Below are 22,393 nucleotides of genomic sequence, written 5' to 3'. Positions count from 1 at the left end.
TTGGACGCTATCCACTGCCAGGTGTGTCCGAATGTGGGATGCATTGAAAAGTTTGTAGAACATTTGCAAGGGATTTCCTTTTTGTATTGGGAAATTGCATTTCTAATGCTGTTTTAAAATTTAACAAACATTACAAAAACATATCCATAATCACTGTTAAGACATCTGTTAAGCCTTAAAGTATACAACCCGGGGGACAAAACGCCCCTGACGTTATGCAAATACGCACAACAAAATATCATTTATACTAAATTGTCTGTACCAAGGAAGCTAATGAAATTAATTGTACCATTAAATTATCGTACAAAACTATTTATTTTCAGTGTAGAACTACACCACGAGCATAACCCACCATTGAAGGGAAATCGGTTCATAGGGCGAAACAGTGTCCTTAAATTTTCCCCCGAGGAGTGCTTGAGCAAGAACATGGAAAACCTTTTTCCCTCACACACGAACGCACACGCATTCGTAAAGCGAGAGCTTTGGTACGAATTTCTCTTTCAACACACCATAACCCTATTGATACACAAAGTTCGATCAAGATGAAAAATGTCCCTTCACAAAAGAGCGTAAATTGTTTGCCAATGGGGCTAAACAAAAAAAAAACAGATACCCTAATAGGCTTCCCGTTTTTACCAACCCAACATCAAATTCGGTGTCTGTTCGAAGCGTGCAAAAAACTTCCCATCGTGTAACGACACCATAAACGACGCGATATGCAGGGAGTGATGAAATAAATGTCCTCAAAAAAGCACTGTACATTTATTGTACCATATTTTTGGGGAGAATGTTTTTCCTCTAAAAACATGGGAACAGAAACAACCTGAAGCATATGGCAATGAAAGAGAAAACTCCCATTTCAACTACAGGGAAAGAGACCGTGTAACAAACGATCAAACACTTACGAATAAATTGTGCAATTGTTTTAGGTCGTAAGCAGTGGATGATGTTGCTGCCTTGCACTGTATGTACTACAATGTTTCTGAATCGGTTTTTCGGTTTTTGGTGTAGAGAAATGTTGTTATATTCTTGTTTATGCTACTGCTACACACACCAGAGAACATCGATGAACCTATTTCCAACCTATGCACAACTAGCGAATACATTGATAAGAAAAAGCTTGACCTACTTCTCTCCAAGTAGGCAAATCTTAGCCGTAGGACATACCGATTCATGCTCCTATGAATAATTCAAGCGTGAGTTCGCATTCACCGTCCCCACGTCAAGTGAAGGAAAATCCCACCGTTTAGGCAAATGGTTTGCTTTCCATTACGAGTAGCGCGTAGGTGATATGGAAATGGCAACATTACCATACAAGCGACAGAAACATAAAAATATTCCCTTTTCGCGAAGACTTCCTGCCCCGTTTATGCTAGTAATTCCGTGAAACAAAATGATCCAGATTTTTTTAGATTATCTCTTTATTTCATCGCACGTGTGTTGTATGAAAAGAAGGGAGGAAAACACTGTACCACAAGTACAATGGGAAACATAAAGAATTTATTTATGAGTTCATTAATCGAAAAATACAATTCTAATACATTCTAAAAGTTCCCGAAATATGCTGAATAGATGTCCATAGTTAGGATGTTGCAAAACGGGAAAGTATTTAATTGAAACGAACGAAACCTGAGGCACATTTTACACAAAGGATGTTCACCACCAACAAAAAAAGGTAAAGACGAACCATTAAACAACTGGACGGGCGAGCCTGGGGTTCTATCGGCTTCCTAGCTTGCCGAAATGAACTAAATCAAACATGATAAATGCGTTACGTGGATCATTGGGATCATTTTTCACGGCCAGCTACCCTTTTTTCCATTCCGTTTTGTTCATACTCGGATTACATTTATTCATGATCGTACTTGAATTTCGCATAGGCTCTCGTCGGAGTACACATTGTTGCAACGGCTTTTAATCCCTTCTGTCCAGCTACACTGCTACCTCACAACCGTCATTCACCTCACCCGAGGAGCGAATTGAGAAAATGGCTCGTCGTATCTTTACTCATCCACCAGTACCACCGACCGAACCAAAGACAAACTCTGACGCAACTGAAACCGACCGGTCAAAGGTCCTTCGAAACGGCTCCCCGGTGAGTAAAGCGATTCATTTCAACGCCTTCTATCCTTAAGCTTTGTTGTTTTTGGGGTTGGTTGAAAAATGACTTTTTTATGATAATTACAAAATCCCACCCTTCGTGCGCTCTCGCACTAATCACTGCCAGGCGCTTGGTTTACAAAGCGAACAACGCTCGGCAACGGTGGCAGCTTTAGTGTCAAACGTAAACGATTTTTCTGTCGCTCTTTAGGGTTGATAAATTCTTAACCTACGGAAGTGTTGGTTTGCAATTGCATGACAATAAGAGCTTGAAGAGTAGCTTTAGTTGCACAATGAAAGCACTTTTCTAAATAAATTGCAAGATGACATCACTGGGACGATTATAAATATTAATATTTAAAAATAACTCAACTAAAAGTAAGTTAAAATAACTCAAAATAATTTTAATAATAAAAAAGAAACCAACAGAAAACAAACAAATCTAAATATGATACAAATCTACAAAGCAATCGAATAGCTCATTCAATCCGAAAAAATATCATATCTTAAGAGACATAGAGAAATGAAAAAAAAGAACATGAAAACCTATTAAAATGAAAAAAAGAAAATCCTTCAGGACACTTAGATAAATGTAAATATTTGCTGAAAATAATAAATCGTGTAAGCTTAATATCTAAACAAAAGAAAGAAGGAAAAAACCGCCTGAAGGAGAATGAAAGGTAAACTCCCAAACGACAATGCATAAGCACCGATATCCTTGATGGAATCTTCAATCACTAAACGCTTCGCTGACAGTTCTGGAAGACGAATTCCCGCAGCATTCACCACCAACGGCGCTGGGAAGCATAAAGGGATGTAAATCTAGGGGTGAAAATGTGGTTCATTGGAAGAGTTTTTATCGATTTAAATCGTTGCGCGATATGGCGAGATCCGGGTGGGAGGAAGGGAACCGATTTTCATTTTCATTTTCCCAATCATCGTGCGTGGAAAGTATAGGGGAGGCGGCACACAACACACACAAAAAATAGGGAGCACATTTTTTCCTCCCTGCCAAAACCCACCCAACAATGCCCGCTGTTGTGTAAATGTTTGCGGGTGAGTGTGTGGGTTTTATGGGGAGAAGAAAAATTGCTCCTCTATGATGCGCGAGGATTATCATTTAATGAAGGGTAGTGAAAATCTCTCTCCCCTTAGCTGCTTATTTCGCATAATACTTCGGGTAGCAAAATACAATCCATAACACTTGCCCTGCTCCCCACCCCTTAACACTCGAGCAAAACGGGGGGAATGCGAACAAACGTCAAGCCAGTAGCAGAAATCGGTTTGACCGCGGGAAAAATCCACACGCATAAACCAGGCGGAAAAAAAGAGACAGAAAGAGAGAGTTTTATCCCTCGTCTAAACGAAACAATGTTGCGTCTTTGCTCAAGATTTTTGGCACTGCCGGCTTTTTACACCCTCCTGCCGAGTTCGGCTTTCACCCCATGACGAATTCAACACGACTTCACGACAAGAGATAAAACCATTTATTACACAATTTTCATTGGATGTTTTCAATGTGTTCCAGCGCGCTACCCTCCTCCGAAGCGGCTTGAACTAAAACCCAAGCCTATTTATGAGGGGAGGAAAGGAATTCTACGTGAAAGAAAATGTTTGTCCACCCATCTTCAACTGTAGGCATTCGGTTTTTCTTTCAGTTTCGTAGCTTAAGAGATGGGGACAAGGATTTACCCAAATCGATCCCGAGCTCTAGTTTCCCGGGAAATAGATCAACCCGACAACATGCCATCATGGTGGATATGGGATATGGACAAACGGGAAAAAAAGTAGTATACGGATATAATCGCCTACTATAAAAATGAGCAAATAGCGATGGGAAAGGTTTTCCTCGGAAAAGCGTAACAAGGATAGTCACGATGGATGGTGTATTGCTGCCCAAAATCGGTATAAACCATCAATCATTTCTGCGTTTTTTCACTTTTGCATAGAGAAGACATTTTGCGGAATGTTAGTCGTATCAAGTGCAGGGTTTTCCACAATGTTATCACTCGATAAAAATCCATGAAAATTTTTAATAAGAAGCTCACATTCTTAAACTTTAGAAAAGAAATTATAATAATGTCAATAAAAATTTAAAGAACCTAATTGTATTCTCAATTAACTAAGAAAAAAAGAAAAAAAATCCCAAAAATTCGTTCGTCACTGTAAACTCTTTCTTACGGAGCTGTGCTGCCATTGAAGCATTTTATTTTTTCTTGCTACATCTACCCCAGTTTAAAGGATTAATGCTTGGAGTACAACATCTTGCTTGTCATATTATTAGACTAAACATTAATATCGTTCAACTTTGCTTCTTGCGTGATGTTCCGATTTATTATTGTTTTGCTAAGCTCAAAATCAATGATAACCTCTTTGATTAAGCCACACACACATATCAGATTACACACGAAAAAGTACAATTTGTCTCCCGACAGGCGTAAAATGAGCGTGAAGCCATTAACTGAAGATGGCGGAAGTTAATTGTTGTTTCTGATTCCTATTATTCAACCGTGAAAGGATAAGAGTGATCTTACCATAAGGACATTTGTTTCCATTCACCACAGGACGAACTGTTCATGTAGCAAACGTACGGAAAAGTCTCTACACGGAAAATACTTTTATTCTAGCAAATACTCAGCAAGCAAAATGTAGGCAAGTGCTTAACATAAATGTTTTTTTTTTCTTTATGCTGAACACATGGACGCATGTGCGTTGAATCGTACGCTTTCCTTTATATGTGATGCAAGGATTCCCTATTAGAACACACTTTAATGTTTGTTGGTTATGAGGCACTTAAAACTGCGCTCTTTTTATGGCGTCAAAAACAACTTGACTTCTTCCAGTGCAGTAAACCCATTCGTACTAGTTGATACTGATGGAATTTATCCATACAAACGAAAAAAAAAATATACTTTTTTCGTTTCTGGTTACCTTTTTTAACGGATTGAGCTTAAAAGTACTTATTACGTATCTTTATAACAACCAACACATACATTGTGAATGAGTGTTTTTCTATAGAAACGAATAAGCTGACATTAAGCCAACAATAATTATTATTCAACCAAACATCCCATGACAGTTACACCTTTAAGTGTATAAAATATGTATCCATTTCGTTTCGTGCGCACAATGAAGCTTTACAACCTCCACATCCGGATCTTATCACCGGACCATCATACATCGACGATGCCTTCCCTTGGGGTTCTTCTTTGTTTCCCTCCGCTGTTAAAAACGGCTGAAAATGACATTCATCATTTCCCACCGAGAAGGGCATTTTGTGGCCATTAAAAACGCACTTGACGTTGGGGCGCCTATGGTGGTACGCATAGAAGCTTCTTTTAGCCTCCCGTGGCACACCGGGATGACAGGTTGACACGAAATGAATGGATGTTTTGAATGAACGGTTGAAGATGGGCTTTAGTGTCATATACTCGTAAAGAGCTACTTCCTTTTGCTGTTTTACACGTTCAGTATAAAACGTATGGGCATTATGGCGGAATGCGCATCAAAGGTAGAGAGATGTTTATGATGAAAATTTGCTACTATTTTTTCTTCTCATCCATTTCAGCTGAGATAATATAAAAATAATGAACCGATAAGTGTCACACGTGTAAAGCATACATTGAGTGACATCAACCGATCATTGATAGATAATAAGAAATTTTGAAACATTTTTAAGAGAATCAAAAAAAGCTTTGAAGAATGACAAAAAACATAAATATATTTGAATTTATAGCATAAAATCCGATAGGCAATTTTTAATTACAAACTTTTATGTTAACATTTAGTAAATGTTAATACGCACAAAAAGCAATAGGACTTCGGACAAATCAACCCACAACAACAATACCATCAACAACAGCAATATCCACAAAACGCACTATCACAACCGAGTATGCCCGGGATAAGGTAAAATACAAGGAGGAAATGCCTTGTGAAAAATGTACTTATTCAGCTTCAGAGGCTGACAATACGGCCGAAGCCGTAATAATTCATTATAAATAAATAAAATAAATAAATTTAGTAAGTGTTACAGAAAACCAAACTCCCTTCAGAAGCATATGTACCATCTTAAATAATTGCTAAAAAAAATCAATACAATCAAGCTACTGTTAAAAAAAAAAACAAAAAACCCCAATTGTTCTCCGCTTTTCATTCACAGTCCACTAAAAAAAATACAAAAAACGAACGTAAAATAAAAACGAATCAATTGTCACTCGACGAGTTTTTCACTTGTGAAATTAGAAAAGTTTTTCCCTCTTTTCTCCATTGCGCCCTCGGGCACTTTATCCCCAAAACACTTCCATGAACGTACCACCAGAAAACCGTACGAAATGAACAGTGATAAAGTTTTTGCACAAACGTTTGCAAAACGGACAGGATGTTGTCATTGTGCAGCGCTTAAAAGCGCTTGTTTACTGTGGATGAAAAGAAAAAGTTGCAAATCGACTGTGTCCGGTTCTGATAAATGTTTCATTCGAAACGATGCAACATGTAAACGAACTTTCGATGTGAATGAAGATATCATATTCCGGCCTAAACAGAAAGCAATTAAAAATATTCTATCTAGGTAAAGTTTGTTTGTTTATTTTTATGTTTTGAATTGCTCATGTCATACCATTGCCGCTTATCGCACCACAATGTCGTTATGTTTTGCATAGTCTTGGATTACTCACCTGAAACGAAAATAAAGAGAAATTTATTAGACTTTTTAGGAAAAGAAGTAAAAAAAAACTTAGAGTAAAATTTATTTCCACTGTTAAATGATAAAATGAAAAAAGTGCAATTGCATAAGCAACATAAATGATGCAACGATGCTGCCCAACATCAACCCAACCTCCTCAGCCAGGCAATAAGATGTTGAACAGCTTGTTTATAAGTATTTTTGACATTAAAATCACATTACGGTCACGTGCATCGTTCAATATCGTTCGGAACCGGGAGCGGTCGATGATGACATCGAAATCTGACCTTTCTCATCCGTTTGCTTTTACGCTCTTTACACCGATTTTATGTTCTATAGTGCAGCTCTTTTTTTTCTTTCTTTCGTCTTTCTTGCTCCCAACGAACATCTTATTAAATGGGACAACGAGTTGACACTGCTATCACTTGCACCGTTTCGCTGTCCAATAATGTTATGGAGTTGTATGTGTCAGTACAAAGTGGAAATAAAGTACAAACATCTAGAGACCATCATTGACAGCTTAATAGGCACCACCAACAATATTCATGCTGGCACCGGTGGGGTTTGAGGGAGGAAACATTATTGACAGCTTAAATGATCAGATGTGACATTTTACGATGATTAATCAAAATATTTGTATGGTTGTTTTTCAACCGTTCTTAATAATTAAATGGTAATGATGATCGAGATATTTACATAATTTAATGGAAGAATTGTTTTTTTTTTATTATAAAATAAAAATATATTCTTTTTTTTCGTCTAATGTTAAATACCATTCCGAGATAGTTTAACATCCTTGAAGATAAAATGTTTATTCGCTGATTAAATTTACCAAAAGTAGACAGATTATATAACTAAAAAAAACGAAAAGCACTTAATATGCAAAGAAATCACAAAAAAAAACCTCCGAACCGATACTAATCCAATAAAATATGTTCGTTCGTTTAGGCGTTGTCTCCGCACGCTAGACATCACACACAAAGTGTCTCTTCCAGTGTTTTTTTGGCCATAATTCATGCTGCCAAACAGAAACTTAGCACCCCAAAACGACAATGGTGGTGCATTTTCTTCGCACTGGATGGATCTTGTCAAAACCGATTTGCTCAACCACCGATCACTGCACGAAGGGGGGATATGTAGCTGGAAAACGGAACAGTAGACAAGGATTTTGCCATTTTTTCTCCCATTCACCAAAGCTTACGATCTCATGCAGATGCAGTGTGGCTTTGGACAGTAAAAAAAGAAAAAGATCAAGAAGTATGCTATTTTTCCTTTCACACCAAACCACTCCATTGTGATATGGAAGCTACACAGTAGCAGCGTTGTTTTTTTTTGGCTTCGTTCTCTTCTACGGATGAAAAGCGTTCGACAAGCTGTCATGAATAATTCAAGCTCACACGCAAACTTCCTTTAAATCCCAGTCTGCGGAAAAGGCTTGCCAGATTCTGGCAGAAGAAGACACACCGGCGAAAGCATACACATAATAGACCAATAGACGTAACAGTGGAGAATGGGAGAAAAAAACCATAAGAGAAAATCGGACAAAGCGTGTGTTGAAATTCTTCTTTCCAATTTTGCAAAGTTATTTTTGGGGATTTACTTTTTTTTGCAAAAATAAGGTTGAGTGCTGCTCTTTTGTTCGCACGAACTAATGTCATTAAAATTGGCTAATAAATGCACAACTATTCGAAGCGTGCGTTGAGGTGCATAAAATTTGCATAAAAAAGCTTTTAAAATTAAGACGATTAAGAAGAAAAATTGCCCGATTTCGAACAGTGAGAAATTGAATTTTCACATCAATTCCGTTCATATGAAGGTGGTACACTGATGGAGGGTTTTTTCTTGTTTAGGCATAAAACTGACAAAATCCCGCTTTCAATTAATTAAACAAATAACATTAAAAATCAATAATGATAGTCCATAAAACCAAAACGCCCAAGATAGCACCGCACTAAAACCACTCAATCAACCAATCAATCAATTCTGCTCAATCCCATCAGCAAAGGTTCCTCAAACACCTTCACATGGCAGGTCAACATAATTTCACTCCCCATTCCCACCAGCGAAAAAGTGCAGTCGCCTGGTAGGGGGTTGGCGATGCTTTTCACACGACCCGATGGGGGCAGCATTATTGACACTGATAAAGCAATACACCCTCCCGGCCCAATAGTCGGTTTTGTATAAATGACACTCTCCATGACTTATTTGCATAAAAGTGCTGGCGGTGAGTGAGCGGAGGAAGATTCATTTCTCTTCCATACTCAACTGACCCCTAGCTGTCAATGACCTTCTGACAGAGGGCAACAATAAAACCAACAAAATAAAAAAAAAGCTTTATGCTTATGGGGTGCAAACTTTCACACAAGCGCACACATTTTCGTAAGGTCGGCACCAGGACACGCGGCAGATACCTGAAATGGGTTGATCGATTTTCCATCACGCTCACGTGCAAGGGAAACTAACGGTCGCGTAATGGGAACATGTTGAACAACATTTCGGTTCGGTTCATTGCCGCCCACCCGTACCACCAACGTGAAAAAACTGTGAAGGCTGATGAAACCTGTTTGCAATCAGGAGCACCGTGCTGAGGTGAAAAATTCATTCAACCATGTTTGCGTTGTGATTGCAGGTGACATAAAATATTCACAACATGTTGCAAAACTTTCGACGCACACATCTCCCCACCCCATGATGTGCATCCATTTTTGGATGGGAAAGCAGGCAGGAAAAAAGGGGGAATATGGTTAGTGATATATCAACCTGACCAACGGGAATAGATGCAGTCGCAGTGCCAAGCTGAAAATATTTATCCACTGAAGAATTCATAATTTCCATTCGCTTTGGTAATATATGATCACTTTTTGTTTGCCCATACTGGCCATTTGCAAGGATGGGAAAAGGTGAGAACGTTCTGAGCTATATATTTAAATTTGGAAGCCATAACTTATTTTGCTGCAATTAATAATTTAGTAATTTTAACAGTAATTGATTTGTGTACACTTTAAAACGAGTTATTCTTAAGAAAATATGTTGATATTTTTCTATAAATTTTGAATATTATTAGAAGACTTATAGCGAACTCAACTCTACGGAATGAAAATTGATCTAAAAGCTTAAAAACTTAAAAGTTTTAGCAAAGCCAATTAAATCCAAAAAGGACTTAGAAAATGTTGGAACCCCTCCCTACAAGATATATGTTATTTATTGGACGCGTTTTTATTACTTCATAGTTACCTATATAAATGCGATACTATTATAACTTCCTTTGTGCGAATTAAAGCACAAAAGCTTGAAATTTAAAGTAGCCTACAGTAAGAGAAAATTTAGTTCTAAGAATTGTGCGCAATTCACCACACACTTGTACGTACATACAAACAGGAACACGAGCAAAAGCCGTGAAGCTTCTACCGAATGTTTTGCAATCAATATTTTATGATGGAACATAATTTGAAGGCACACATCAAAGACATGTTTCAGCGCCAGTTCGCTTGCCAGCAAGCGTACGCCGGATGATTCGGCGTACGACGTCCGGGGGTCGCTAAAGTGCACGCCTCGCATGTTTGAGAAATTTTTGGAAAGGAAAATGGCCACGAGTGTGCGTGGTTTTGAATATTTGATTCCACCACCATTGGGCCGCACATGGCTTTTAACGTTGCCCATGCCAGTTGGTAATAGAATTTAATATCGAAGACCATGAAGGCAAACAAATGTGCTATAAAAACGAGACGATTTAAGTTTAAGGATGTAAGAATATGAGTTATTTTTATGTGAAGACTTCAAAACGTTATATAAACATGGATATTTCTTTCTAATATTATGAATTAGTAGAATAAGTTTTGATACAATTTAACCATTTAAAACTTTCAACAGTTTGCCACAGAACTTGAATCATTCTAGTACGTTTTATGCTAAAAACCTTGAAGGATAAAGTAAACGAGCTGTTCCAGTATGAAGTGAAAATTCGTGACTTCAAACCACAAACAACACTTTGTGTCGAAACGAAATGCCGAAGCTCACCCTCTATTTCGTTTTTCACACGCAATCCTTTCTTGAATTTCTGCTACATTTCTCCGCACTGTTGCGGCTCCCTTCGATCAGATTAGTTCAATTTACCGAAAAAGCACTCCAACACGTTCTACCATACGACTAAATCGGATACACAGAGCCTTGGTTTTTGTCTCCGGTTCCAAGTAATCGGTGTCTTTGTCGGAGTATGACTAGCAAACCGACCAAACCGCAATCTGTACCAAAATCACGCATCCTCCTCAAACATGGGTTTTGGTTGATGATATAAACATATCAAAACAAAGCTTTTGTATCACCAAACAGGAGTACCTGCGGTAATACGAGCACTTCTTCGGATGAAGGTTTGGTGAGATGAAATTCTGAAAGCAGAATTTTCTCTCTAGATAACTGCTGAAGCATCCATCCTATTCCATGATCTAGTGGTGGTCGTCATCAAAAACAGGCATTAGGAGAGAATTCGCTTAGTGAAAGCTATATAGAACAAGCTATCTACAGTAAGGTAAGGGTAGAACATATGTTTTTCGTTGAGAATTTTTAGACGAGCCGCATCAAAACGTTTCTTGTGAAACTTGCTCTTGTTCTTCGGTTCAGAAGATTGAGGACATACAACAATATTTATTATTCGACAACAACGCCAAACAACGGCTACTACTAGCGCTGCTGCTGCTAATGAACAAACGACAGGAGTTATATTCTTAGCCGATTTTGCCTTTTCTTTTTTAAGCAAACAATCCTCCTACAAGAACTCAGACGAAGAACGATATTAGGTACGCAAATTTGAAGACCCATAGCAACCTCACCATTCAGTTCTCAACAAATCCCACAATATACTTGGCAAATATGGTATAGTCCCCTTACTACTACTGCATCCAAGTTGAGCTGTTTGCTCAAAGTCCTTGTTTGACACAAGTGCCTACATCAACGGCCGCATTCATTCCGCTTCACTTCATCTCGGTTATTCAGGTGATTTTTATGCGAGAACACGTTTCTGGCAACAACAACCAAAAAAGCATGTTCTCCGCATCGTACCACATTCAAGTGCCGGTACTGACGGGGTACTGCAAAAGCCATGTTTCCAAGAAATGTTTGTAGCGATACTGTTCAAACAAAAAAAACAGTAAATATTCCGGGAAACGCATTCTTCTTAAAAGACTGTAAGGGGGCAAGAAAATTATCCTGTTAAATTTGACAGGTAATGTATGTTCGCTATACTCGATTAAATTTTTGGAAACAGAACCAATGAAGAAGATTTTTGCAACTGGATGTTCTTAAATGAATTTCAAAACAGATAAATATTAAATGGAATACATGTCATCTAGGTCACAGTTTAGGTTGAGCTTTTGTAGTTTGAACTACATTTCACACGAGTTTAGAAACTCTACCAATATCTGTTAGAAGAATTAGGACGGAAAGGAGACATTAAGAATCTTTCGAAGTCTTCATATTTCCTAAACAACACAACCAATACTATTTCAGGAAAACCCATTTCAATATGTTAAGCTGACTAATCCTGAGTTATTCTATTATTTACCGATCAATGCATCATGAAGCGGTGCTTTAAATTAAACCATGCTCTCATTATGTCTTTTCTCTAATCTCACGCAATCAATATGCCCCGTGTGTATGATGTTCAATAACACCACCCGTAGCGTAACGGACATCGACCCAAAAACACTCCCTCCCAGGGCCCTTATTCACGGAGACCCTGTAATCCATATGCTTCCTATATGCACTGGACCATGTCGTGTGGCATACAACACAGCGTAAACGGTGCATTGCTGCATCATCTCTCGCCAAAGATGCCTGCCATGCACAACAAACATTCCGGTGCGAAGGTTTCTAAATTCAGCTAGCCCTTTCACCGGTTCACATTAAAACCCCCTCTCAAGACATCAAAGAAACAGCAACAACACTCACACAAGACCACCCTCCACACGTCATCCAGCAGCAGATCATTTTGAACGGAGCAAAATGGATGTCCGTTCCCGAAAGCTGGGAACCAAAAAATAAGGGGGAAACGAAATACTCCAGCACTCTTGCAATTCTACTCCAGCCGAGACACGATATGTGTGTGTGTGTGGGAGAGATCAAATAGACCGATTTCTGCGATGCATATGCGAACGACATGAAGAGACCTGACCGCCCTGCCGTTTTATGTACTGCAGGCTGCAAACTGCACGCTACTCTGAATGTTCCCGGATCCCCGGGTACTCTCGGGACGTGTGTATGTGCGGCGTTGTATGCACTTTATATGCAGGTGTTTTCGAGTTTCGTTGCTCGCATTATGAATACTTTTAAACACGACATCGATGATGACGTTCGTGGACTTGCTGCTGGCTGCTGGTCTGAAATGTGTAATCTTACTCCTCCTGCTCAACTCCACTTGGGTTTTATTGGGAAAATTTGCCACTCCCCCATGACTATTTACTATCCACTCTCTCATCCCTCCATGTATCGGTACAGATGCAAACCAGTGGACGATAGCGACATCATGCACAATTTATTATACTCCACTCAGGGCTTTTTTCCAGACAAATTTATTTCATTAGGTCCGTTTTTTCTCCATAGGGTAGCAACTTCCTGTCGATACGTTCGAAAGAACGATGTAGTGCTTCACAATATGAAAAAAGGAATATTATAACGATAATAAACGATCGTGAGGTAAAATGTCTGCGTGTGTGTGTGTGTGGGGGGAGTGAAAAATAATTTCACACAAAATTTGTCTTCACACTCATTTACTCTCCTCATCGCTTCCTGCAGCATACAGAACACATATGCGAGCATGTGTATCTTTCGGAACTTACTGTCAGCAGCGTACATTGTGAGACACAACTCATTACGATATTGTTTTTGTACTTTGTTTTTACGTCAACGAGCGTGTTTGAACAACTGTGTCCTCAACTGTATGTATCGTTGATTTTGCATATGCAAAACGTAGTATAATGAGGTTGTTTTCTGTGCAGTTCGGTTTAGAACATTATTATTCAAAATGTCAGGAAAACATTTAGATGAAAATAAAATATAGATTTTGAAAATTAAAATATACTTCACTAAAAATAATTTTTAATTTACTTCTGAATATAATAATATTGAAAATATTATTATATAAAAAAATATTTTTTAAATTTTCTTTTTATTAAGAATACACCAACACCATCACAGAGCGCTATAGTAATGTCCAACTATATCGTCTTTGGCGTTGAGTGAAGTGTGGCAATCTACCAACCAAACGAAATGCTCCCACAACAGATCGCCCGCAATCACTGCTCTAGTGGAAGCTTCCCATTTCCTTCCGGTCGATGCAGCTCATTCAACCAGGGCATCATTCATCCGTTCACTTCCGTCGTTTCACTCGACTGAACGTAACCAACAAGACGCCCCTGAAAAAGGCGACCAAATGAGGTTATCAGCGCGTTTCGTATCGATGCTGCTGCACGAGCACGAAACTGCAAGCCTGCCTTTACGTGTTCTCGAAACGTGTTTCGTTCACAGTTCCGGAAGCGGCACACTGACAGTGCGCGTCAGTGTTACTGATGCGAAAGCTATGAGAATATTTGGAAAACCCTGCACAGTGGTATTTGCTGTTGCTCTGTCCGACAGAGTGTCTATCATAATGCTCTATTCAAACTATTCCCAAAAGATAGCAAAAAACCATCGCATTTTTCGCAATATGCCGAAAAAACGCCACATCATAACTGCTGTCAAGTGGTCAAGCGGAATATATTTCTATGATGCGATATTATACCTTTTTCCAGCTCCCGGGCACTAGTAGTGACCCGATCACGGGATGCTTGCAATTGAATGCAAAAAAAAGATGACGTCAAAACTGCAATTTTCCCTACCGCACAAAGAGAGTTACCGGGTGGAAAAACTGGAAACCATCGCGAAACGGAACAGATTACGTTCGGTCATGCGACACACGACTCTGCTGTGGCAAAACCTTGTCTTCATTTTTTTTTTCGTTGGTTTTCCAGTCGCCCAAACGATTTCCACACGATTTTACGCTACCGTGTCGTAATTCGAGTGGGAAAATAAAATTACCGACTCGCACAAACAACAGTGAAACTAATTAAAAAGTAATTTGCAAACACAGGACGAGAAGACGATCGCCCAAAACCCCCACTTCCCAATGGAAGTGCACGATTGATAATGCACCAACAATCCGATAGGATGGGAGTTTTTTTAGCATGGGATGGGAGACACGGGGGCCGCAAGCATGCAGGGATGCTAATTGGAGTTAAACACAGGTGGAAAACAGCACCGGTACGCCGGTTGTTGAATGGCGGTTTACATTATTGATGAATGTGCATTCTTATTTATTTGAAGAGCACAGATAATGATGAAGTTGAATGCCAGTGGTGTCATGTTTATTTTGCGAACCCAAAATGAAGCGTTCACTTAATGAAGGTAAAATAAATATGCATAAACATAGTATCTTAGACGATACAACATTTACATCCCATTTAATTGTTTGCTTTTTACAGGGGTTCTGGAGATGTTTTTGATGGTTTTCGCAACTATATTTGAATTCGTTTCATTGTTTATTGAAAGATTCTCAAATATATTTAAACTCATCCCATAGTTTAAAAACGGCTTTCCAGACATTTTTAATTCCGCCTTAGGATTTTTGACGGTTTTCTAATGATTTAAAAAAATCTGTGTTCTTCATGGCCTGGTCAGGGTTGAGGCGTTACGAAGACATGGTCAGGTCTCCAATTAATTTCCACAACAAATTTTCTTCTCTGGCGGAAAACTTTTTTTAAAGTAGTACGACAAATTCACAAATTTGTTGGGACACTTTTACAAATATATCGGTCAAACCGTGAAAAACCTTTGGGAAATCCTGTATATTTCCATTCTAGCTCATCAACTCTATGCCACTCACGAAAATAACTCAATTTAAAGTGCACCGAATTCGGATGCCTCCGAAAGCGTACGAGCACAAAGTTAATTAAATGGCAAAATAAAAACGATTACTTCATCAGTTGTTGGTAGCAAAAGAAAAGAAAAAACTAAATGCCGCTCGAGAGGAAATACGCGAAATTTCGCAGATGTTTGCATGGATGTACGTTGGGGCATGCAAATCAACTTGTCTGTTAACAGTTCGCTTACAACCGGACTGGATATTCGTCGGTAAACAGAAACAAGCACATCAACGAGAAGATAACATCCATCGTCATACCGATAGCTGGATTCCACAGCATCCAGAATTCGTTGCTGTGATCCTTCCCCTGTCAGGAGATGAAAGTTTGTGTCATCACATCACACACACAGGAAAAATTACTCACAGTCAAAAATTAACAATCTGTAAACATGCAAGTATCGCTGAACGTAGTTTTCTTGTTTTCGCCACACAAAGTTTCTGCACATTCCAAACTTTAAATTTGTCTAGAGTTACATTTAATCGTACCACATCGTGTACAATTTCCGTACGAAGGGGAAAAAAAGGTATGCAAATTGCATTCTGCATCGCGCTTTCACGTTTAATTGCAAGTTTAACAACGCATCAAAGTCAATTCACTTCACAACAATAAACACACACAAAAAAATACGTTACTCCTATCAAACATCCAGACGAACAAATTGGAAAGGGAGATATGGAAACTTTTTTATTTTATCTTTTGCTTTTACATGCAATATCATCCGCATCATCATTATCGCAAGCACACGGGAAAACTGTATGTGAGTGTGTGTACAGGAAAATTCATTGCACCGCGTAATTGTACTTATTCTGCCTGGTGCATACAGACTTCGTTAGTGCCGCGAATTGGATTGGAAGCTTTTAATTGAATTACTCTAGCCGCACAGCAGCAGAAACGATGGCAACGATGGTTGGTAAAGGTGAAGTAAAAAAAAGGGGCCACGTGTAATCGACCTAAACATATGCAGACAGGTATTACTAAACTACTTTAAAGTGTACAACAAAATCAGTCCCAGGAATTGGAAAATCTAACAATCAGCATTATTCGAGTCCCAAAAATAACTTTCAAATCTAACGTCCAGGAAAAGCAAACGTCATACATAAACTAGGATAACAAACGATACGAATGTTTAACACATATCCGATATCCTTGCTTTTCTATTTTTATCGTCTAAGGGCACTTATACAAATTGCACAAACTTATCGATTGGGAATGATTCGCCTCCAGCAACTAAAAATAGCCAACCTTCTTTCGGGGTAAACCGGAACTGACCATTTTCACCTTTTCGCTTCAAAAAACATACATAACGCGTTGAACAAACTTTGCACCCATTATATGATTATGCAAACATCATCCCAATTCAGCATAGTGCCATTTTTGAGGGGTGCTGTAACAGTTGTTGAGAAGCCATCGGATGAAATTTGGATCGGAAATGAAACGATCGTTGCAAAGTATATCATAACATGTTGTAAATAAACACTTTTGTTGATTCAACTTCACCAACCTGGGATAGGGTTTCAGCATTCCAACACTGCTCTTTACCTTTTACAGTACTTTCACTGCCTCGCTGTCTGAAGGAGCAAGGAATACCTAGAATTTAAATTCTCTCTCATCATGGAGAAAAAAATTTTCACACACTGTAGTGCAGCGGAAAATTATTTCCTATGGCTTTGTAGCGCAGCCGGGGGAAAAATCCACGAAAAAACAAGGAACACTCAATCGTAAATTGCGGGTGTCTAGTGTAACGCACCAACCACCAACCAGAATAACATAAAATGTAGGAACTTTACGATGATCTACCAACAAAAAAACCTCACGTTTCTAAGCTGCCTGGTTTGATGATGTGTATCCATTCCGGAATTTAAATCCCCCAACAAATACTGCCACATCATTAGGGAGCAATAAAAAAGGCTATCGAATTTGTTTGGCTTAGAATGCACAGATTGCCTGGTAGATGGTCTGTTCTGGTTTCGCTTTCCATGACCCAATTTTGGAATGGTTTGGAAAAACGGTGGAATTTTCTCGATGGAGGCTTCTACGTTTTTAAACTGATTGGAATTTAAAACTACAATCTATATAAACATACAGGTACTTCTTGTGATTTCAAAATTTGACAGAAAGAATTACAAATGTTAAGAAGTAGTACAGGAATACCCAAATACCGGTTGATAATAATCAAAATTTACTTACATAATCGGCCGAAGCTGTGCGATAATCGCTTTTTTATCTTCTGCAAAGCACCTCCTTTTTTCTCGCGCATGGTTACTCCTGAAATATAGAATAAAAAAGTACAATTTTTAATTTAAAAGTTGATTTTTTAATTTATAAAAAAAAATTAACTAGGAATAAACAGTCGGAACCTCACTACTTGCGATATGATTGCCTTTCAACTAGTGAGCTTGGAACTCGATATTTAGATTGTTTGACAGATGTCAAACAGACAATCTAGTTTAAGAAAAAAAGAAGAAGGCTATGATTATGTCATATTTATTAGAAATGACAACCTCGTTAGTTGACATGCGATCCAACTACTGAGGTGTCAACTTACGAATATCCCAACAAAAATGAACTATACCAGTAAGGTTCTATTGTTTTTAGATACAAAAAAGAAGTAAAATTTATCAATCTGTATAAGATTTGTTTTTTATTTTAAAATTTTACAACTCTGAAATGTTGTAATATTGAAAGTGAACATCCTCAAAACCCTACCCTCATTTCCACCCCAAAACTAACGATGTGCAGCATTAACAACAAACGCTACTGACGTACAGCAAACCCGTTAGGAAAGCTTCCAAGTGTTACACAATTAGTAAGCATTTCTCCCCTCTTTTATTCCAACCAGCAATGGTAAAGATTTGCTGGGAAATAGCGCTACCTACAAAAAAAGACTTTCATCTGAGATAGGCAAGATGATTGGTCCGGAAGAATTTTCATCCAATTGGATTGGATTTTACACATTCGGTATGTGTGCGAAAGCTGCATTATCGTTACCAATTAATTTAAGCATATAATTAACCAATAATCAGAGTACGGAAGTGTTTCACGCCTCAATGCTAATGAACACTAACATGTTTTGTATGTTTCCTCCTCTGCACCTATCACTGCACAGTCATCTGTATCGAAACGAAAAAAAAACTGGATAAAAAATGAACAAAAAAAAACAAACAATCTTATAAAACAATCATCGTTACGCTACTGCACCGACAGTAAACACTATAAATGACTGATTTTGCTGTTTTAGAGTTGCGTTCTTCAACTATCAAACCAAACGACGAACTGTCTATTTCCTTCTACACCCGGTTCAAGTTCACTAGCCTCCATGGTTGGAAGAAAGAAAGAAAAAAAGAACACCTCATCACATCATATCACCGTGAAACACGTCGCGTTACGGTGCTGCGTTGCGTATGAAATGGATCGTCTATTTCTTCCAAACGGTTTCGCGCGGCATTGCGTTGTTTGTTTTCCATTCATTGCTAATTATTGCGAAACGCGTCGTGAACTTGAACACAGACGGCACACGATGGAATGCACTCAACGCACCAGGGGCACACACCACACACACATACAACCTTAGTGCATCCTAAATTTGGTGAACAAACCACGTAACAGGGTGGCTGCAACTGTCGTGGAGCGACAATCGTTTGTCGACCGATCAATGAAACACCTCACATACATCGATCGGTACCCGTTTGTAACATGAACTTTTTGCTGCATTGAAGGTGCAAAATGCAATCACGGTCTCGGTGCGAACACAAAATGGACCCTACACCTTGGCAAAGGTGTGTATAAGCGCCCGCTCCCCCAGTAATTGTCGTCAGCTTAGTATCGCACTGAATTAAAACGATCGTCGAACGAGCAAAAAAGGAAGCAATTGTCGAGTTTCAATTTCAAATTTCAAATACCATGACCTCCCCCACCGTCAGTGCCTTGTATCTCCCACTTGGGCACGATCCTTTCAACTCTTCCAACGGTGTTTCATTCTGTTTTACGTGCGGTAAAGTTCGCTTTCATAGTGTACCACCGCATTTTAACTTCGCTAACGCGCCATGCCAAAAGGTCAGATAGATTGGTTAAGCCGTTTGTTACGGGTGCTGATTGACAAGCGGTTGTTGAGTTGTAGCGGAACGCACTTCACTGGAATTGGTGCAGTGGAAGTGAATTATGAGGGAGGGAGAGAGAGAAAGAAAAACAACTCAATCAAACATTGTTCGGACACCATCATTTTGTGTGGGATTGTTACAGTCGCACAAAATTTTAACCGGATTTGATAAATTTGGATAGTAAGTTAGGTACAAAATAGATTTATATATAACAAATATAAATTTCTTTACATGGAAACATAAAAATGTAACAATAATTAAAGATTCCGAAAGTACATGTAAAACAATGCAGATAAGAAGGTAATGAGATCATTTAAGAAATGTAAAAACAATTTTTTAAACATAATTAGGTTACATTTGAACAGACTAGTGTTGGGTGAATCTGAGTCAGATTCATGACACGAAATGAATCTTTGATCCGAAAGATTAAATTTCTATTCTGAAGATACATGAATCCTAACAGATTCATTTATCTGAAAATTCCATAAGATAATAATTCCTTACAGATTTATGCATCTTTAGGTGTACATGATTCGATGGGAATTCTATGCAGTACAAGTACATGGGATTTGAATGACTCTTCACTGAAGATTCATAGGAATGACTCTTTTCATTAATTTTTTTAAGCTACAACACTAGAATACATAGTCAAACTCAATTTTTCTCCTTTTATTTGTCTTTAATAATTTTACTTCTATCGTTTGCTTCATATGCGTCCAGAACGTAATACAATTAACAAACATTCTTCTAACGCATACAAAAACAAACTGTCAATAAATTACTCAATTATTGTAAACGTGACTCCAAACCCCACCAAACAAAGACAATTCTTCCAGTATGCTTCTGAGAAGGCGGAAATATTATTGTTTATTCGTCGTCTACTGCTCATACTATAAAGGATGGACTTCAGATCTTGGATCGTGTTTATAATCCGGAAATTCAAACACTCCTCAGCTTCGGACTACCGACGAAAGATCGAGGCTTACAATTGCATCCATTACAAATGCATCAACAACATTGTGTTATATCCCGCCCTACTGGTAAAAGAAAGGAACGGTCACAAACATAAATAGAAAACAGAGCTATCAAATTGCATTCACCAGGCATTGCGTTGTATTTATGTTGATGTTTGCATTCTCTTGAACATGATTGTTCCACAAGAATAAGCATTGAGATGAAGATACAAAACAACGAACTCCTCGGGCATGGAAGAAATGAACTCGTCGCATGCAAAGCAGCAAGAATTAAATCAACCAGAAGGTGTTTGATTAATAGAGGAGAAAAAATTGTCACAAAGAAATAAGAATAAAAGCACCACACAATAGCCACCCAAGCAAAAAAACGGTTCTTGAAAGCGGAAACGTTTAGCAGCCGTGAAGCGAATCATCATCATCAGGTTAGTTTGCTTGTTTGCTCGGCTCGTTTGTCAAGCTTCATCCGGCATTATTATCGGTCAACCAGGGGAGTACTTATATGATGAAAAGAGAACGGTTTGCAAACTTCAATCAATCCGGCATAGTCGCCTCTCGACCGTTGTATTCTTCAACTCGCGAGTGTACTCCAACGCGTAACCGTAGGTCGAAACCCACTTAAGCGAACGAACCCGCTCTCGAGGAGACATCTGGAAAATGGTTTCCTGTTTGATCGACATCCCCCCCGGGGCGGGCAATGAAGATAGACTCGTTACAAGTTCTTCCCGCGTGGACGAAGCAAAGTGATAATAAGTAGCCAGTCTTCACAGTTCACTCCCACCACCTTCACTTCCACCTTGCGGTAAAGATGTCAAGTAAGAATTCCTTGAGAAAACCAGCAAAAGAAACTTCACGTTGTTAAGTTTCTCTTATCACGCCGGATTCTTAACGATCCTTTTATGTCCACGGTTTGCGCAAGACGATGCACACGATTACTTGTTGACTGGGAAGCAAGTCAACCGTGTTGATATCACACAAGAGCGCGGTAAACGATCCCATACCCTACGCCACCAGTAGCGGGCGCGATAGGGAGCTAAGGCGACGGCAGCAAGAAAAAAAACTTACTCATCACGACTCTGTCACGATGTGTAAGGCTCAAAGCATCGAAAGGCATACTACTGCGGGCAACTATCTTTAATTAAATATGGCACATGGTTGATGGGGAGGGAAAATCTGCGACAAACGACTTACACGAAACCACCAACAGCCAAGTGAATGTCTCAGCAATGGACAGACAGATAACTATCTCCCTGACAATTGTGAAAATTTCGCTATGTAACAACAAGTACAGTGCGCTAGCTGTCATTTCCGCGTCGCGAAAGATTCCTTCAGAATTTCCATTACAACAATGCCCGGACGCTGCATTCGACCTCGAACTCGGTGTGTAGAATGCGAACCCGGACATTTAGCACTCCACAAGCTGGTGACTGAGATGATGCCTTTAGCGATAAAATCGTAGACAATCATTCATGGAAGACAAGTAAATGGAAAACCAACAAAACGTGATTATTGACCACGTTTTCGGAAAGCGGGTTGGCACATGGTTGGTCGCATCGTTAGCAGCTTACCAGGGCATCAACACAACTTCCA

At 38.9% G+C, this 22,393-nt stretch overlaps 1 protein-coding gene across 2 annotated transcripts in view; it reads right to left on the bottom strand.

Annotated features, from left to right (window-relative positions):
• LOC125772241 (cyclin-dependent kinase 14) overlaps positions 1–22,393 on the bottom strand; it is a 124,908-nt gene that overhangs the window by 66,881 nt on the left and 35,634 nt on the right. For both annotated transcript variants that reach the window (XM_049443716.1, XM_049443718.1), the window contains exon 2: positions 17,923–18,000. In XM_049443716.1, the coding sequence (XP_049299673.1) occupies positions 17,923–18,000 (78 nt within the window). The remainder of the gene's footprint in view (positions 1–17,922; positions 18,001–22,393) is intronic.

Source organism: Anopheles funestus, chromosome 3RL, assembly GCF_943734845.2.
Source record: "Anopheles funestus chromosome 3RL, idAnoFuneDA-416_04, whole genome shotgun sequence".
NCBI classification, from domain to species: domain Eukaryota; kingdom Metazoa; phylum Arthropoda; class Insecta; order Diptera; family Culicidae; genus Anopheles; species Anopheles funestus.
This window is presented reverse-complemented; position numbering and strand designations above follow the sequence as displayed.